Genomic DNA, 20802 nt, shown 5'->3' with positions numbered 1-20802 from the left:
TTTCGGAGGTCTGATCACATGTCAGACCTTATCAGAGATGGTTTATATGATATTGGCTAAGCAGTCGTCATGTTGGCTCTGACATGAAAGTTGCTCCAACGGTGAGCATGCTCCAGACGAAGGCCGCTCCGGGTGAAGCTACTTCAAAAGGTGAGCACGCTACAGATGAAGATTGCTCCGATGATGAGTTGGGCAAAAAGAAGTCCAAAAGAAGGATGCCTGATACGGAAGCATACTTGGATATGAAGAGGATGCTTTAGGAGACATGCCTGCTACAGAGGGAGCCTCCATTAGGCATGTCTAGAGCGGGTAGAGCCTCTATTGGAGTCAAAATATTGATAATCAACCTTGACGAAGAAAAAGATGTTCTAAGGTTTGGACTTAGAAATTTTGGGTTTCTAAAAGGACGGAAGGAAGGCTTTTTTTAAGAATTCTCCATCACTCATTAGTATTTAATCTGATTAATTTTAAAAACCCCCCAAGTGGGATTCAAATTGGATTGAATTAAACGACAAACGGGCCTATTTGATCACATATGGCCCACCAAACCACAACCCACAGAAGTTCCCCGAGTGTGACTTGAGTCCACGAAGCGAGCCCAATAACGTCGCGTGACGCCATGATTTGGCTTGGACCCTTAAATGGACTTGGTACAAAATCGGGTATCAACACTCTCAATTCCATTTTTATTCTTGACTTTATACAATTGGTTCCTAAGACTTTATCTTATTTCAATTTCGGTCATTCTGTCAATTAGTTGTTAAATATTTAATAGAATATGTGTAAATTAAGGACTAAAATTAGAAAAAACTAAAATTTAGAGACTATCTATGTAATTCACTTTTTTATGTTTTATTTTAATCCCTAAATTATATATGTTTTTAATTTTAACCCATAATTTATAGATATTCTGTCAAATATTTAACACCTAACTAATAAAAAGATTAAAATTAAAACAAAATAAAATTTTAAAAATCAACTGTGAAACGTTTAAAAATGAAGGACCAAACTAGAATTGTGGGTAAACCTATGTGACTTTGTGGGATTAATCTTACGACCTTTATTTGGGTTAGTTTGGACTGAAAAAGGGATTTTTAATAGGACCTGCCCATTTTAAATTTTTAATGATATGATATGTGATTGTGAAATCTTAACAAAACCGTTAAAATTACAGTATTTACTGATAATTAAAAAGGAGGTGGTCTTTTGGGACAATTCCATTCCATTCAACTTTTTCAAGCCGAGCCAAAAGATAAAAAGCTGAAACCCAGCCAAGAATGAACAACCTTCACCCAACTGAAAAGTAACATAGAGCCGAAAGAGCATCATATTCCTAGTGGTCAAAGGCTGAGTTTTGTGGGACCGAAACCCACTTGAAACCGTGGGGGACTTCTTCTTCCCGAAGAGTTTTTCTAAAATGACCCCTTCCCTTTCAAGTTTTAGCTTTCACCGCCGGTTTTTGACCCTCATACGGAAAATGCTTCTAATAGACGTCACGAACGTCGACGTTTTAACCAGCAACCACACGTGGCAACATCTCAGCCCTCCTTGTTTCAACCGGAATCTAACGGCAGAAACTTTTCTTGCGTGGTCAATTGTGAGCCTTAGAGAACCAAGTTTGTGGACACGTGTCTCGATTGTATTGTCCTTATCCGCATTGTCGTTAAGTAGAATTTTATGGACCATCCCCAACCAATCAACGATGCGGTCAAACTACAAACGAGTCAAGGATATAACCGTCTTTTTCCAGAATATTCCAATGGTCTGTTACTTTTTTTTTTCTTTTTCTTTTTTCTTTTTTCAGATCTCTCTTTTAATTTGTTAAATGACAAGAATTTAGAACTTAGGGAAAACAAAATACTGAAGAGTAATTAGTTGGTAAAATATTATTTTTTAACAGTTTTATTCACACTCTTAATAAAAGTATCAAAAGATCAACGTGTCAATGATAAAAATATCAAAATTACTACTTATAATAAGTTTGTAAAAAAAATGGTGCCATTTTTAGCAGTAAAAAACAATGAGACAAATTATATTCTTTAAAATGTCAAATCGGAAATTAATCCTAAAGTGAATTAGCCAAATAAACAAATCACTGTTTCTAGTCAAAAGTGTAGATATGATCAGGACGAGTTAAGCTTTGAATTTATATCATTGGTGACGACAAAATTTACAAAATTGGGCTCTTCTTCAAAACCCAGAACAAGACATGAAAAGCCGCAGTTGCATACCTAAATGAACCCAGCTGTACATAAATATGTACCATAAAATCCATCCTCATCAACCCAAAAAAAAAAAACCGAGTAGAAAAGAGATAAATTAGCAGAATGGTTTGGAAATTAAACAATAAATATTTATCTGAAAAGCATTTTGAGCTCCTCAATCCTGGCATACCGAACCTCCTCGTCAGTAAGAGCCCCAGCAATCAATCTCTGCTTCCTGGCTTGAACTTGTTGCATGCGTTCCTCCAGAGTGTCCTGTGTTAATTCAGAGTTGGTTAATTTAAACTAATTGTTTGACAATGCAAGTTAAAAGCAACGACAAACAATGGTAAAATAAGTGAAGTATTGATGAAAACAGAAAGTTACTTGTAAGATATACCAAGACTAGTTTGTAAATGCCTATGTAATATTTAGATGAACACTAAATGCTAATTCCAATTAAGGGACAACATTAGGCATATCATCATTTTTTTTTTTTTGGTGGAACAACAGAGAAAAGAAAAAAATATCATATGGCTAATGTAAGGCAAGAACTAAGTCGTTTTTTACTTTATGGTAAGGCAAGTAAGTCGGTTTTGTGCTGCTTTATTAAGTTGGCTAAGGTTCTACTTCTAGTTTATGACGAGGCATATTACCATAAAACAGATGTAATGCTATAATTAATATACTCATTATAAATTTAATATTTGAGTGTAAAAAAATACTCTAATGCAATATTATTAATTGTTATTTGAAATGTTTATTTTTTCATGTAATCATTGTAATTTTTGCATTTTATAATTATTTTAAACATAAAAATTTACTTTTATAACTTTCAAAGCTTAATAATTATGAAAAAAAATAAATTTAGCATTTTAAATAGTATTATGCATTGGAACAAAAATAAATACAATATAGCATATCACACTTTTTAATTGTAAATATACAATTGGCATTCTGGTCCAACATTTTCTTTTAAGTTTGTGCGACATGGAACTCAGGTGGCCTCTAGTCCAATTATTCATGCTTGTTTCTTTTCTTTGTTCTTCTTTTTTTTTTTTTTTTTTTTTTCAATTGGACAATTTAAATTTTTTTGTTGGGACTTTGGATACCATAGTCACAGACCGTTGATTAGGGTGTGCCATATAGTATATCCTAGTCCTAGACCATCTTTCATTCGTTTCTACCTTAAATTGAGCCAAAAAAAAAAAAAAAAATATTTAGAGTTGGATCTACACCATATTGATGTTGGGTCCACGACTCAGTCAACATGTCAGGGATCCTAAGGAACCCAACTCAGATTATCAGAGGTTCCGGGTCAAATTTGACCCGCTCCACCAACTCATCGTGGACAAACTTGAATTGAATCAATTATGGTCAACATGTCTAACCTTGACAATGAATCTACGAACAGAAACCGTTCTTTTTTGGCCAATGCGGTGGATACGCATGATTGCCTGCTCTTCAACTGCTGGATTCCACCATGGATCCTATGTACAGAACATAACACGTTTGACAAATAAAATGGTCCATCTTTTAATACATTGAACTCCAAAAAAAAAAAAAAAAAAAAAAAAAAGAGGGGAGGAAATAATTGCAAAACTGGAAAGCAAAATGTACCATCAAAAAGACGTTTGATGCGGCAGTTAAATTCAATCCCACACCACCAGCTCTCAGAGACATTAACAATACCTGAAATACAATACCAGCCCACATTATTAGCAACAAAGTATCAAGGCTATGACAGTAGAGAACAAGTGAAAAAAATAGTAGTTTGAAGTGCTATACCGTTTTCTCTTTGGTCTCATTGAACTCATACAAGACCCTTTCTCTTTGCTTCTGTGTCAGCCCTCCATCATAGCGCAAGTACCCAATTCCCTCCCTCTTCAAAGGGATCTCTAGAAGGTCCAAAAACGTGGTCCACTGACTGAAAACAATGCTCTTTTCACCGGAGCCAGAATGGCGAATTCGTTCCAAGCAGTTCAAGAGGCTTGAAATCTTTGATGATTCCTTCCAGTTCCTCTCAACATCAACTAGGAATCGGCTCTCGGATGGGCATGTTATGAGATCAGTTTTTCGAATCATTTGACGACATAATGGGCATAACCCAGCTGCTGGGGATCGCCAGCTTGAGAGAAGACACTCCCTGCACAGTCTGTGCGCGCAGGGTGTTAGTACTGGGTCATCTGCGGACTCCATACATATGGGACACTCCGAGCTTTCGCCACGTCGAATGCCCTCGACTACCTCTTCAACGTATGCTTTAGTGGGGGCATTTGGTGCTGAATAAGCCGAGTCAGGGTCTGTTCCAAAAAATCTTTTAGCAAGCTTGTTCAAGTCTGCGTACTTCTGTGAATCTGCTCGACTGCAAGTCAAAAAACCACGGAAATCAGAAGCACGAAAATGGAATGGACCATGTAACTTAACAATATTACTATTCAGTTCACCTCATAACAAGAAAAGGGTGGTTGCAACACTGCCTCAGCCGTAAAAGCAGCTCAAGGATACAAGCATAGTTATGTAGAACTTTGCCTTGAGCCACAAACTGGTCAAACTGGACCTGTTCATACAAAAGTGTTTAGTTGTGTAATTTGTTGAGAAACTCATAAAGAAAATAATGCATAAATAGAACTAAATCTGAAGCAAAACTATACCTTAGATCTTTTAAACAGGGCATCGTAAAAATCTTGCTCGGTCTCCGTCATTTCACACTCGATAATTTGAATATCGGTGGGAGGAAGAACAAGTATGGGCCTGAGTTTCCATTTACCAAATGTTAAAATGCTTATATTGAATCAAATAGGGTAAAAGGCAATGTACAGGAACTGAGAAGATATAAAGATAATCACCTTCCTTCTTTGTCCTTTGATTCCTTTGTTCTTCTCAACATAAGCGGCCTCAAAATAGCCTTTATTAGCCGCAACCCCCTAGGGTCACCGTTCTCATAAGGCTTTTGAATCAACTTGTTCCACCTGCAAATGGGTAGGGTTGTATTATGAATGGCTGAATAAAAGAATTAATGAGGTAACAAACTCACACTTGAGAGACCTAATCTACTACGATAAAGAAAAAAAAATGAAGAAAATGAGAGAAGGAAAACGTAAACCTATGATTAATTACTATATAAGGTATATATGCATATATAGAGAGTTCTTATTTAACATGTTTTGTCATACCATGCCCAATTGCACCATGGCTCAACATGCAAGAAGCATAGAAGACTGTAGAGGTCCTCTAAATTATTCTGCAGCAATTGAACTAATTCATCAATTACGAGAAAATATTGGAAAAAGTGGTTCTCAACTTCAACCAACTATACACACACACACACACACACAGAGACACACACAGAGACACACACACAAACAGAATTTGGCATGTCAAAAAGGATAATGTGAACGTGAGGCAATAGGCAGACCTGAATAGGTGTTCCTGTCAAACACCATCTGCAATGAGAGGATAAAGTAAAACAAGCCCCAGCAACTTGAGTTTTCCAGCATTTAATTGTATGAGCTTCATCTAGCACTACCCTATACCAGTCCACCTTGTAGAAAATGCTGTCCTCTCCCTCCTGTATAACGATTAAAAAAGTTTCTCTATAGAAAACAAATAATTAAAATTAAAAGGGAAAGATTGGTCTAAAACAATATATAACGAACACATCCTTACACTTTTATAAGCGTTAGACAAGACACCATATGTTGTCAAGACGACATCATGTTCTGCAATCTCCTTGGGATTATGTGCTCTTCCTCCACCGTAGTGAACAAAAATGGAAATGCTTCCTGTCTCTGAATGAGTTTCAAGCTCATCCTGGTAATTTTTCAAGGGTCCAATAAGTGATATAGCAAGTTTAAAGAAACTTAATATCCTCAGTTTCATATTATTCAGAGCATTAACAAACAAGGTAAAGTTACCTTCCACTGGCTTAACAAAGCCATAGGACAAATAATGAGAGTACCACCCTTTGGTTTGAATGTGGCGTCCATCTGAGAATCTTTCCTAATAATTTCAGTACTATCAGCAGCCTTTTTAACAAGTCCTTGGTCATCAGGACTACCCCGGCGTGAACTTTTAAGTATTAAAGCAATTGTCATTACAGTTTTCCCAAGCCCCATTGCGTCTCCTAGGATCTAAAGACACAAAAACGGAGTTTGAATGCTAATTAGTAACCGCAACAAGTGGCACAAAGCGAGACCCTGTATTTTGCTACAAAATATTGATGCATGTACCACCAAAATATAGTAAAGTGATTGAGTACTCACTCCCCCTCTTGCCATCTGGGTTGCAGTTGGAAACCTAGTTGTTGCTTCACCTGAGAAGAGGTCCACATAGATTGAGGAAGCTCTCCTGCCAAAACAAATTTATCATTTAACTACTGTATTGGTTTGACAAAAAGAGCTACAATTTAAGTAGCAAATGAAACTCGTTTATTAGTGTTCATTTTTCCTCTATAACATTAACAAAGAACTACATACTCATCACTTATACGATAGGCTGCCCAGCAAGGATGGAGAGTCTTTGTTGCTTTCTCAACATCAATTCCCTTCTCTAGTTCTGACATCCAATGAAGAGCTTGTTTCTGGTATGTCCTTAGATTACACGTCAGAGTGCTTGGCGGTTCCATCACCTAAAGTATTAGGATAAATTAAAAACATGATGAGTGTAAAAAATATAACACCATAAGTTAATTGCACACCGAATTAAACATCACAAACCTCCAAATTATAAGCATCTACTGCACCAACAAGCTTATTCAAAGAAGATTGTGAAACAGCTTGCTCATCTTTGCCTTGCTCTGGATACTGCTGGCAACCTTTCCTTCGCTTCACAATGGGCAGCATCGACCCAGCTTCATCTGGTTCAGCCTGTTTTTTATAAAAAGAAAACGATACTATGCTTTGTAAGCACTGCCTATTAATATCCAGTGATTTGCATATCTCCAGCAACTAACCCAAAAAAAAGTACATACTTCGAGATTTAAGAGACGCTTGCGAGAATCAAGCTCTTCCGGGGTATACTCAGCCTGTTCATAAACAAACCAAATGCGTGTTTAAGGATTCACTTACTGTTGCTTTTGTAAAATGTTAAATAATAGCATAATAAGTTAAAAGAGTACCTTCTGATAAGGTTTGATCTTCAGCCATTTGAAAAGAGTGAGGAGAGGATAAATCGTGGAGTCAATGTGCACAGCTTCTAGCTTCCTCCCCCATGAAGAATTGTCATCATCCGTAAATATTGAACGATGAATGTAAAAACTATACATACACAAGTAATCTATCAATTAGAGAGAGAAAAGGCAATGTCAAATGAGAAAACTAAAGCATGATAAGAATGTGCTATTTTACCTCACATACAACATGATATCTTGCATCATAGAAAGGGATGATGGTGCAGCAATACAACGCCCATAAAATTTCACCTTACCAGAACTCACAAGCGGAACAACACATTTTCCCCACTCCATGGGAAGACGACCAATCTAATATTTAAACAAAATAGACCACATATCACTTTCAAGCCTTTGAATGAACAAGTAACTCAAGAATAATCACCTACACTCCTCGACGCATACGACAAAACAATGGAACATTTTACAAACAAGGAACAAGTTTATACCTCTCCATGGCGTTTGGTTGAAAAACGAACAATCCAATGTGCATTAGACCTCCAATCGTTGGAAGATAAAGAGAAATGGACAATCTCATTGTCCGCCAATTTTCTGCCTTTAGTGATCGAAAGCGCAGTAACCATTGTTCTGCCCACCAAAAACCAGTCGGGCTCTTCGGGGAAGTCCCCGTCCTCCACTGGAATAAGACAAGGCTTTTGATCCTCAGTCCGTCGCTTCTTCGCATCAGATGTACTCTGTGAAGTCTGTACTCGTCTAGAAGGGATTCTATTGAACTTCTTCATGAAACTCTCACGTGTAATTTCTTTGACTGGTTCTTCCTTCACCACAGAAGGCTTCTGCCCAACTCCCAAACTAGGTTCTTGTTTTACTGTGACGACTGGCTTCGAACAGTTGATGGGATCAACATCGATCGGTTCATCCTTTACTGGGACAATGGCCTTTGCCCAGCTAATCGGAACAGCTTCAATTGGCGCCTCTTGTTTCACTTGGGCATTGAGACCTTCACATGAAACATTGTGCTTCAAGCCCACTATTGGTTTACTTGTGCTTTTCTCCTGACACCATTGTTCAAATTCCTCCATAATATCTGTTAAACGCTTCACCACGTTTTGTTTTTTCAGAGAACCAAGACCTTCATCTACAGACTCAACCTGCTCATTCAATCTTTTTCCTTCAAATCCAACATCAGGCTCCTCCTTGACTCGAATCGCAGCGTTCAACCCACACCGAGATTCTTCGACTTCAGATTGTTTAATCTCCCGCTTTTCTTTCGCCTGAGATCTAAGATATTCCTCCGTTGTCATGACCTTCGTGTTCGTAGCTTTCAAAAATTTATCAAACGACATTCTCCAAGTTGAAGTTACCTTATTCGACACCTCTCGTCCCGTTGATTCCTCCTGTTTCTCTTCCGCATTGAGACCTTCAATTTGAGGAACATCAGACTCCTCTTTGATTCGAATCATCGCATTCGACTCGCACCGAGACTCTTCCATCTCAGATTGTTTAATCTTCTGCTCTTCTTTAGCCCAAGAGCTGAGATATTCCTCCGTTGTCATGACTTTCGAGTTCGTAGCTTTCAGAAACTCCTCGTACGACATTCTCGAAGCCACATTTACCTTGTCTGCCACCATTTCTCCCATCGGTTCGTCCTTTTTCTCTTCGGCGTTGAGGCCATCAATGTGAGGAACATCAGCCTCCTCCTTAACTCGAATCGCCGAATTCGGCTCGCACCGAGACTCATCAACTTCAGATGGTTCAATCTTGGGCTCTCCTATCGCCTGGGATCTGAGATACTCCTCCGTCGTCATGACTTTCGTGTTCGTGACCCTAAGAAAGTCGTCAAACGACATTCTGGAAGCCACATTCACCTTTTCCTTCTCCGATTCCTCAGAATCCTCTTCTCGCCTGATTTGCGCCGAAATCCTAGCCCCGGTGCTCGTCATCGTCCGCTTAACCGTCACCGGCAACGGATTATCAACAACTAACTTTGCTGCGGCGTCTGGATAGTCCCCGGAGACCGAGACCGCTAGGAGAATATCTGATTCCGGCATTTCTGAAACCTTCTTGATCGTCACTTCTTCCTCTACTGTCCGATGATCGGCCTCCATTGTTGGAGCTCCGAAAAGGTTGAGAAATTTTGGGTTGAGGAATGAAAATGGGGGGTTTCAGAGAAGAAAGGAGAAAAAGAGAGGGAAATGAAAGGGGGAATAAGAGAGTTGGGATTTTATATGGGATTGAATTTTGGCGCCAAAAGAGTTTTTTTACCATTCTCCAAGTTCGCGGTTTTTTTCTACTTTTCTAAGCAATTTTTACTGTTTCCGGAGGCAAATTTGTGGATTGGTGGGGGTAATTTTGAATTAACCCAAGGGCATCTGCGGTGAGCAACACCACGTCAGCTGGCGCTAACGTGTCACTTGATTTGAATTTTTGTGGGACCCATAAACTCTTTGAAAACGATTTTATCTCTGCAATAATAATGCTCACAAGTCACAATTCTCTTAAAAAAATAATAATAATAAAGAACCTTTACCGTGTTAACCCTCTGAAAAATTATTGACACGAAACTGAGAAAAATTCATCTCCTTCCTCATTGCACTGAAAAATTCCTATTAAATCTGCACAGTGGTGGAACTTTGGGCTGGGGGGCGGCCCGAAGCCCAAATTTTTTCGGACTCGGGCGGGCAGACCCATATGCCGGCCCGTCCAAGGTGAAAATTCAAGCTCGGGCTCGGGCAGCCCGAATTTTGAGACCACGCCGGAACCCGCCACCGTGTAGGTGTCGTCGACCGCCGTCCGTCGGAGTTGTTTCTGAATTTTTCTGTTCATGCCCGACTGCCCGAATTGCCCGACCCGGAAACCCAAATTTTGCCCGAAGCCTGCCCAAAAAAATTAGTTGCTACAAATTGGGGCATTCCGAGAATCAAACTCGGGATCTCTTGCACCCAAAGCGAGAATCATACCACTAGACCCAATGCTCATATTTGTTATTTAAATTTTTAACTTATTAATTAAGGTAAACACACAATTCTTTAATAGAAAGAGTAAATTCTTATTTTAACAGTTTAATATTTCAATTTTCACATTCTTGACCTTTTTTTATAATCAATCACATGATAAAAAGATTCCTCAAAAAATAATATACACAAGGAAAGAAACACATTGCCATCACATTTTTATTATTTTCCATTTTTAAAAAGTGTTGTTTCTATATAATGCCGGTTTTGTTCTTATAGATACTCGTATTTTTCTACTCTGTAATACTCTTCTTTCTATTTTTATCTATTTTTCTGTTCACAATCTCTCATCATCCTCTTAATTATCCTCTTTTTTCTTCCACTTTCTTCACTCTCTTTGTGACTATATCAAAGTAACTTTCTACTTGCATACCAAAGTAAATTAATAATTTATCAAAAGTCACTCAATGATTGGTTTAATAACTTCATCGCTATTTGATGATCTCTATTTTAAAAGATCAGTCACTCAATGTTGAAGCCTTGGTTTGCATTAAGGATTGGGATCGGGCCGATTAACGTCTACAAGATACAATTTCACCGGCAAGCCAATAATGGATCAATAAATTTAATCGATTAACATTTAATGTTGAAGATGATCCTTCAGCTTCAAATTAAATTGTAAATTTGTAATTTGTAAATATGTATTTACCTTTGACATTGTATTTGTAATTGTATAACTTTGTAAGTTTGTAAAATTTGTAATTCGTCACAATATAATTGCACTCTTTTTTCATTGCCAAGTTTTTATCTCAATTGGGTTTTTCTTGGTAAGATTTTTAATGAGGTAATCATGACTTATAAATTTAAAAATTAATAAAGAAATAATTTTTTTATATAGTTCGTGTGTTCATTTCAAATTTCAAATTGTAATATATATATATATATATGTTAACACAAAATAACTTAATATTAAAAAAAAAGTTTAAATAATTCGGGCAATTAGGGCGGGCTCGGGCCGCCTAATACAAGCCCGCGGCCCATTCAAGGTGAAATTCGGGCTCGGGCGGGCGGCCTGAATTTCTCGGGCGGCTCGGGCAAAAACTCAGGCTTTTCGGGCTGTCGCGGGCGACCCGTCCAAAGTTCCAGCACTATCTGCATATCTTTTTTTATGTTCTCATTGTTGGAGAAATTTGAGTGTAGAAGATAAAAAGAATACATAAATAAGATATGGTTTGAAGCGTATAGGAATACTTTTTTTTAAAGTTTTATTTACCATCACTTCTCAAAGTTTGCTAATGAGTTTTAATGACAAATTACTCCCAAGATACAACAAACCCTTAAACACAATATTTAGCAATAATATTGAGTTTCAAAACATCAAAAAAGTCTGTAAATTTTTTGGAGCATTAATAAAGACAGAGGTGTCATTTCATGAATGAATGCATCCTCCTTAAATATTACAATCATTCACATAAAGATACTTTTTCAATGTAAATGTATCTTTTCATGGATTAATACACCTATTATAATAGTTATATCTATTGCTAATTGGTGTTCAAATATGAATGAAAACATATCACCAATGGATGTAATGGTTCGAAACGTTTTAGATCACATAAACTCATGAAAACATTATTTTATGCATAATTTCCGCTGCAGCGGATGTTTTTCTGCTGCAGCCGCAAATAAACCCGAGACATGTAAACATTTCGGCTGCAGCCAAAATTTTTAGCTATAGCCGGTTTGGCCGAATCAAAGTAGTTTCTCCAATGCAACGTTTTGAAGTCCCTTTAACACGAGTTTTCAATGCAAACAACTTGTGATCTTGATCAAGACATATTACAATCTCTCTAACAATCCCCCACTACATTGTAATATTTATCCATAATTAACAACGATAAACACACACATACATGAAGGTATCTTTCGATTTTAACCTCCAATTAGTGACTATACTTCAAAGTATTCACAAGACAACAATGTGTTTTGCATTAAACTTTGTCTTTTGAGCAAATACCGGAAATATATCACATATGTGTTATCCCAGAGTTAAAATCTATTCCAATCGTTTAGCACTATTCCGGCCTTGTGTTCTATCTTGAATTCATGAACATTTACAAGACTAAACCACGGTCTTGTTAGGAATAACACCATTTCTTATGTTCACTTAGGTGAAGTTTTGAATTATATCTCTAGCTACTATGAGACTCGAATTCCATTAAGAGTATAAACTCGACCTCAACCACGTAGCTATTTTACACTGACATCTTGAAAAAGGTCTAATTAAATTTCGGTGATAACCTAATTACATAACAATGACTTGTTCTTACCCATTTAACTATGGAATAGCGGTACAACTACTACATAGTTGGGTTACCATCATCGGTGACTCTTTCAAAGAAAGGTTTCAGTCTCATTCCACTGGATGTTTCTTTGACTAAGTCTCTTGAAAGACCTTTCATCAAAGGATCCGCTAGGTTCTTATTTGTCCTAACATAAACAATATTGATAACACCATTAGTTATTAATTGTTTCACATATTTATGTCTTAAGCTAATATGTCTAGATTTTCCATTATAAACTTTGTTATAAGCTCTAGACAAAGTAGCCTCACTATCGCAGTACAAGAAATAGATGGCATCTGTTGTGGCCACAACTCAATATCAAACAATAGATTTCTAAGCCATTATGATTCTTTGCCCGCAGCGGTAAGTGCTATAAACTCACTCTCCATCGTAGAATGAGTTATGTACATTTGTTTTTTAGAAGCCCAAGAGACAGCTCCTCTCGCAGTTTTGAAAATCTAACCGGATGTGGATTTGTTATCAGTTGTACTTGTTATCCAACTTGCATCCGAGTACCCTTTAAGTACCGCCGGATAGTCATTATATGACAAACCCAAATTAATAGTTCTTTTAAGATAACCAAGTACTCTACCAATTGCATTCCAATGTTCAATACCCGAGTTACTCGTGAACCTAGACATTTTACATACCGCAAATGCTATGTCGGGTCTTGTAAAATGCATGACATACATTAAGCTACCAATTGTACTAGCATATTCAAGCTGCGTCACCGCTCGGCATGCATTCTCTAGTAATTTAGTACTAGAAACATATGGGGTATTCGCTTCTTTAAACTTCAAATGATTGAATTTAAGAAGTACATTCTCAATATAATGAGATTGACACAACGAGTAACCCCCACTATACTTCCTTACTCTTACACCTAAGATAGTATCTACCTCACCAAGATTTTTCATCTTAAATTGTGAAGTTAGATATTTCTTGGTATCATTTACCCCTTGCATGTTTGTTCCAAAGATAAGCAAGTCATCAACATATAAACATATAATCACACCAAAATTATTTGTAAATTTAGAGTATATGCATTTATCTGCATTATTATGCTTAAAACCATGAGATAAAATGACATTATCAAATTTCTCATGCCATTATTTTGGTGCTTGCTTTAAACAATAAAGTGACTTGACTAACTTGCAAACCTTCTTTTCATTTCCAAGTAATACGAACCCTTCGGGTTGTTCCATATAGATTTCCTCATCAAGATCACCATATAAAAAAGCCGTCTTAACATCCATTTGATGAACATGCAAATTGTATATTGATGCAATTACAAATAACACTCTTATGGATGTCAATCTAGCTATCGGAACATATGTATCAAAATAGTCTATACCACGTTTTTGTTTAAAGCCCTTGGCTACCAATCTAGCCTTGAATGTTTGAATAGACCCATCGGTATTGTACTTTCTTCTAATCACTCATTTGTTGCTTATTGGTTTTGATCCCAGAGGAAGATCTACCAAGATCCAAGTTTGATTTGACATAATCGAATCAATTTCATCATTCATGGCCTCTCTCCAAAAGGAGGCATCCCTTGAAGACATAGCTTAACTAAATGTCTTTGGATATTCTTCCACATTAAGCAACAATGATATTTATTAAGTACACCATTTCTATCTCCTTCAACTAAAAAGGTTAAAACTTGAGATGAAATAAAATCCGGTACTAAGTCATTTTCTTTTCTTTCACGTTGACTTCTTCTCAGTTCGAAAGATGTCATAGACTCTTTTCTTTTATTAGTGGAGGTACCAGGAATGTCAACACATGGTTGATAACATTAGATTCTAATTCAGTGGAAGAATCAAGGCTAAACTTATTCTCAATAAATTCAACATCTCTTGATTCCACAATGACATTAGAATCTAGATTCAATAATCTATAAGCCTTAGAATTTTCAGCATATCCTACGAAAACACTTTTAATTCCTCTAGCACCTAACTTTGATGATTTAGGGTCAATCACTCTATAAAAGGCTAGACGATCCCACACCCTTAAATACAGCAAGTTTGGTTTTTTCATTTCCATACTTCATATGGAGATACATGTGTTTTCATAGATGTAATTCTATTGTGAACATGACATGTAGTAAGTAAAGCTTCCCCCCATAAATTATTAGGCAATTTAACATTAAAAAGCATAGAGTTAATCATATCGGTAAAAATTCTATTTTTTCTTTCAGCCAATCCATTTTGTTGAAGAGTAAAAGGGGCTGACCTTTGGTGAATAATACCATGCTCTTCACAGAAGGCATCAAATTCATTTGAGAAATATTCACCACCTCTATCACTTCGAACCATTTTGATCTTCTTGTCTTTTGGTTCTCAACTTCAGCCTTATAAATTTTAAATTTATCAAAGGCTTCATCTTTTGTTCTTAGTAAATACACACAAGTGCATCTAGAACAATCATCAATGAAAGTGATAAAGTATCTCTTTCCTCCTCTCGTTAAAATACTATTATACTCACAAATATCGGTATGAATTATATCTAATATTTGAGTATTTCGTTAGGCTCTAGGAAGGGGTTTCTTAGTCATCTTTGCTTGTATGCAAATTTCACACTTATCATTTTTAACATCTTTACAATTAATCAAACCATGTTTAGACATATATTTCAAAGATTTAAAATTTAAGTGTGCTAAATGTGCATGCCAAACATCAAAAGAATCAACAATATAAAGAGAATTCACATCATCTTTATTATTAATACTAAGTTTGTACATATCATCACAAGAATATTCTTTTCCCACAAAGATCACATTCTTAGATACAATACAATTATTGCCCTCAAGTACAATCTTATGTCCATTTTTACACATTAGACTAGCGGATACAAGATTTTTCCTAATGTTAGGAACATGAAGAACATTATTTAAAGTAAGCTTCTTTCCGGAAGTAAACCTGATCTCCACCATTCCTCTCCCGGCAACCATCGCTGCATCATTATTCCCTATGAGAACCGTTTGTCCTTCCTTTTTCACTTTGTATGATGAGAACAAATTCTTGTCATTACAAACGTGGATTGTGGCACCGGAATGAAGCCACCATTCGGAGGAATTTGTTGCAGCCATGTTAGTTTCGGTAATCATGCCAATTTACATTTCTGAAACCATATCATAAATGTCTTCGGATTTCTCTTCAACAATATTGGCCTTGTTGGTGTTAACTTCTTCTTTTTTTCTTCTTGTATCTGTAGTCATTTTGGCGATGGTCTTTCTTTCCACAAAAGAAACAATTTCCAGAAAATTTCTTTTGGCCATTACCAGGCCTTTTGAACTTCTTGTCATTATTGACTTTGAAGTTCTTGAAAAACTTACTAGCTTCGGCAACATTAACCTTAGAGGAATCTATAATCTTGCCCTTGGGATCACGAGACTTAGTCTCTTCTTTGATCCTCAAGTGTTTTTGTAATTCCTCTAAAGTTATGTCATCTCTCCTATGAAGGAGTTTCTTTCTATAATCATTCCAACTTTGAGGCAATTTAGTAATAATTGCCCCCACTTGGAATGATTAAGAAATTTCAACTTTCAATTCACGAAGCTTAGTAACAATGACTTGCAATTCATGCATTTGATCTAGAACGGACTTGGTATCAACCATGACACATTCAAGAAATTTCAAGATGAAGAATTTGTCCGTACCTTCCTTCTTAGTTTTGTACTTGTATTCGAGAGCGTTTTAAATCTCCACCGGAGACTCCATCGAGTTATAAAGATCATAGAGCCTATCGGAGAAAATGTTGAGAGTATGACCCCGACACATGACTTCATCATCTTCACACTTCTTCCTTGCTGCCTTCAAGTCTTTAGAATCATCCTCCTTCGTTTCCGGAAGAGGCTCCAACTTCGGATCAAGCACATAGGAAATCTTGAGCACGGTGAGAAGAAAGAACAACTTTCCTTTCCAGCGGGTGAAATTGGTACCGTCAAATCTATCAAGTTGGGCATTCGGATTGAGGAAAGACGTCATGTTCTTTTCAACCTCCATTACAGCAAGTTAAAACCTTAAAGATTGTTGGAGAAATTTTAGTGTGGAGGGTGAAAAGAATACAGAAACAAGATAGGGTTTGAGGCGTATAGGAATACTTTCTTTTAAGGTTTTATTTGCCCTCACATCTCAAAGTTTGCTAATGAGTTTTAATGGCAAATTACCCCCAAGATACAACAAACCCTTGAATACAATATCTAGCAATAATATTGAGTTTCAGAACATGAAAAAAGTATGTAAATTTTCTAGAGAATTAATAAAGACAGAGGTATCATTTCATGAATGAATGCATCCTCCTTAAACATTACAACCATTCACATAAAGATACCTTTTCAATGTAAAGGTATCTTTTCATGGATTAATACACCTATTACAATAGTTATATCTATTGCTAATTGGTGTTCAGATATGTATGAAAACATATCACCAATGGATGTAATGGTTTGAAACGTTTTAGATCACATAAACTCATGAAAACAGTATTTTCTGCATAATTTCCATTGTAGCAGATGTTTTTTCGCTGCAGCCGCAAATAAACCCGAGACATGCAAACATTTCGGCTGCAGCAGGTTTGGCCGAATCAAAGTAGTTTCTCCAATGCAGCGTTTTGAAGTCCCTTTAACACGAGTTTTCATGTTTTAATACTCAAACAACTTGTAATCTTGATTAAGACATATTACAATCTCTCTAAACACTCATGTGATTATTATACAAAACCATTAATTAAAAATTTTTCTATTCCTCACACACTTATCTTAATTTTTATACCCAAGTATTTTGCAGTTTATTTCGTCATTCCACTTCCTTCTTTCTCACTTTTTCTTTGTTTTTTTTTTTTCCTGAAATTTTTGTTTCGATTTCCTTTGTTACCATCTCTTCAGATCTGAAAATTTTACTCTTCTTATAAAATCCATCAGAACAGAGACTTGAGAAGAAGAAAGAAATTTTATCAAGTTTGTCAAAAATATGATGTTCTTTTATTTTAAACCCAAAGCTGTGATGGGGTAAATTTTGTTGATCAAGCCGTTGTTCTTGAAACAATAATGGTAAAATTTTCAGAAAACACAACCTAAAGAATTTTATTTAAGATTTGTTTAGTTCGCTGATTCGAATTTTTAATTCGAGTTGAAATGTGACTTTATGTGAATGCTTTTTATTGTGGCAAACAAAGTTAGATGTGACTGTTTCTGAAAATTTTTACTGTAGTAAAACTTGAATTCTAAACTCAAATCGGAAAATGAACAGGGTCTTAAACTCTGTCGAAAAACAAAACAAAAAATCTAAAGTACCCTTTAACAACAAATAAATTAGACACTTGACAAAGAAGTAGAAAAAAAAAAAAACTAAATTGAGAATTTTATATTTGAAAAAAAGAAAGAAGAAGCTGAAGTGTTAGACGAAACCAAAAAATGAGCTTGTAAAAGGAACGGATTGATTAGGGGTGGCAATTCGTGTCACGCGTCGTGTTTTGATAATTTATTTTTAAATTTACAGTCAACCGGAACACGACTAGTGACACGAAATTGTTTAAAAACCGCAACACAAACACGACACGACCACTTTACGGGTTGACACGATACGACACGAAAATGACATGTGACACGAAATTGACCCGTGAACCCGAAATTGACATGAAAATTGCATACTTTTATTTAGTTTTTTACATATTAGAAATAACTAAAAATTCATAACACACTAAAATACAATAACATATATTGAAATTAAGTAAATAATAGTGTAAGATTTTGAGTATAACTATGATGATATCATAAGTTCATAATAAAATAAAAAATATGTAATGAAAAATATATGTATTTTTTAGTTTTTTATGAGTTTCGTGTCGTTTTCGGATTAAGTAGGTCTAATCTGAAATTGACTAGTGTTTTTTATATTAATTTCAGGTTGACTCAATTCTGACCCGAATATCTTTTTTCTCAACCCTAGTCTGTGAAATTTGTGTCATTTTTTAATCATATTATCATGCGAAAAATATATGTATTTTTTAGTTTTTTATGAGTTTCGTGTCGTGTTCGGATTAAGTAGGTCTAATTTGAAATTGACTAGTATTTTTTGTATTAATTTCAGATTGACTCAATTCTGACCCGAATATCTTTTTTCTCAACCCTAGTCTGTGAAATTTGTGTCATTTTTTAATCATATTATCATGTCGTGACTCATATTACTATCTCTATAATTAATTTTGAAATTTTGGTTTCACTAGGACCCACTGTAACACTTCAATGTCAACACCTAAGTAGGCAGCCACATCAGTACCACGTCAAGTGGTGAGGCGCACCACAGAAGCAAAGCACCCAAGCTTTACTCGGTAATTTGGGGAAGTAAAGTTGTGGGTTTTTGACAAGTGTCAAATGGCACGCTTGCAACAGATACCAGTTTCCAAAGAAAGCCTCGGAGACTTTTTTTGCTCCGTTTACTTTAGAAAAATTAAATAAATTAATCTGTCAAAGCTTCAAAAAAAAATCTGCTTTTAGGGGAAAAAATATTTCTCGACTTCGCTAATAGAAAAAAATATATTTTTTAAGAAAAATAAACTTACTGCCGGCCAAAAGCAGGAGCTTCAAGTTTCTTTTTCCTCTGTACAAAAAGGTTCTTTACAACAAAAATAGATATATATTTTTGTAAAGATTACACTACATTGTAGATTTATTAGAATGTAGTTAAATATTTATATAAGAATTTTTTAAAAATATTTTAAAAGTCAGAAGTTATATGGTAATTGTTATATTGATATATTCATGTTTATTGTTTATACTATAAAATGACATAACAATTAAATTTTATTAACAATTATTTTTGATGATATTAATTTTGGTTATTTGTAAAGTATTTAAATTTTTCCGTATTTTGACCAGTAATATTTATCATACATCTAACTTTCTTGCCATCTTAAATCTTAAATTTTTAGTGTGGCCATTCAACATGTCCAAGTCCATGTAATTAATGAAAAAAATTAGGTGACGTGTTACAACTTCTCAAATATATACCACGAAATTCATTTTGTTACATGAAAAATGGCATCACCAATCAAATGTGAAACTTATGCCTCATTCGCTTCGTAGATTTGAGCTTTTAATTTGAGTTGAGATGTGACATTTTCAGATTTAAATTTTTAATTCGAGTTAAGATGTGACATTTTTTAAGAGTTTTTATCTGAAGTAAAAATAATTAGATGTGACATTTTCTAAACACTTTTAACTTTTTTAAGAGCTTTTATTTATAATAGAAAAAATTAGATGTTACATTTTTTAAAATATTTTAACACCTAAAACTGAAAACTCAAATCGGTGAAATGAGCATAAATAACTTAATACTTAAATGTGAAACTTAAATAACTTGACCGTGTTTGGAATTGATCCCATTTTTATTTTACGTTTTTTGAAAAAGAAAAAATAAAAACATTTTTAAAACGGCATTTGACGCAATAAAAACAAAAAATAGCTATAAAAATGATTTTTTGGTTTAAAATAAAAAATAATTTTTAATCATTTTTCATTTTTATTTTCTCCTCACTCGAGCAAAAAAGAGAAAAAAACATTAATAAATTTTTTTTATACTAAAAATAATCTGTTAATAAAACTATAAAATGTATTTTTAAAAATAATTTATATCTGAAATTAAAAAATAAAAATCTCGTTTACTTCACGATTTTTATTTTTAATTTAAACTAAAATGTAATATTTTTTAAGAACTTTTAATTATAAAAATATAAAAATTAAAAACTCAAATAAAAAATGAACAAAATAAAAAATGAACAAAATAAAAATAATTTTAAAACGAATTTCAAACACTCAAATGAAATGAACACAATCATTTTAATAGAATTTCAAACACTCAAATGAAATGAACAAAATCATTTTAATAGGCAAATTCCAAACGTTTTCATTTTCATATAAAAATTAAAATCGCACGAGTGCCATTTTCATTAGTGTGGTGGAAGCGGTGCCTAATAAAAAGCTTGTAATGAAAATGAGGAGGGTCGGCCAAAGCGAGCCAACCCTATTGGGTTTACACAAATTATGTCGGCCATATGTCTTGATAGCCATACAGCACTCACCATTTCGAGGGCGAGCGTGGCACATTTAGCCAACCGACCCTTTTAAATTTTACCACTTCCACTACCACCTTTATTTATACTCCTCCTTT

The 20802-nt window shown here is 35.1% G+C and overlaps 1 protein-coding gene and 1 non-coding gene across 2 annotated transcripts; both read right to left on the bottom strand.

Annotated features, from left to right (window-relative positions):
- Nucleotides 1–2354: 2354 nt before the first annotated feature.
- Nucleotides 2355–9440, bottom strand: LOC21391518 (DNA repair protein RAD5B). The gene is made up of 18 exons (XM_010105756.1): nt 7821–9440; nt 7550–7683; nt 7321–7459; nt 7174–7227; nt 6920–7069; nt 6680–6831; nt 6467–6551; nt 6119–6334; nt 5871–6014; nt 5620–5772; nt 5378–5445; nt 5051–5173; nt 4856–4955; nt 4649–4761; nt 3990–4566; nt 3822–3893; nt 3593–3691; nt 2355–2477 (listed from the first exon to the last, which is right to left on the bottom strand). The coding sequence occupies exons 1-18, from the start codon at nt 9438–9440 to the stop codon at nt 2355–2357; spliced, it is 4122 nt and encodes a 1373-aa protein (XP_010104058.1).
- An 11188-nt stretch (nt 9441–20628) lies between these two features.
- Nucleotides 20629–20758, bottom strand: LOC112093011. The gene has a single exon (XR_002902872.1). It is a non-coding gene; the product is annotated as a U11 spliceosomal RNA (small nuclear RNA).
- Nucleotides 20759–20802: the final 44 nt, after the last annotated feature.

This window comes from Morus notabilis, unplaced genomic scaffold, assembly GCF_000414095.1.
Source record: "Morus notabilis unplaced genomic scaffold, ASM41409v2 Scaffold606, whole genome shotgun sequence".
Taxonomy (NCBI): domain Eukaryota; kingdom Viridiplantae; phylum Streptophyta; class Magnoliopsida; order Rosales; family Moraceae; genus Morus; species Morus notabilis.
This window is presented reverse-complemented; position numbering and strand designations above follow the sequence as displayed.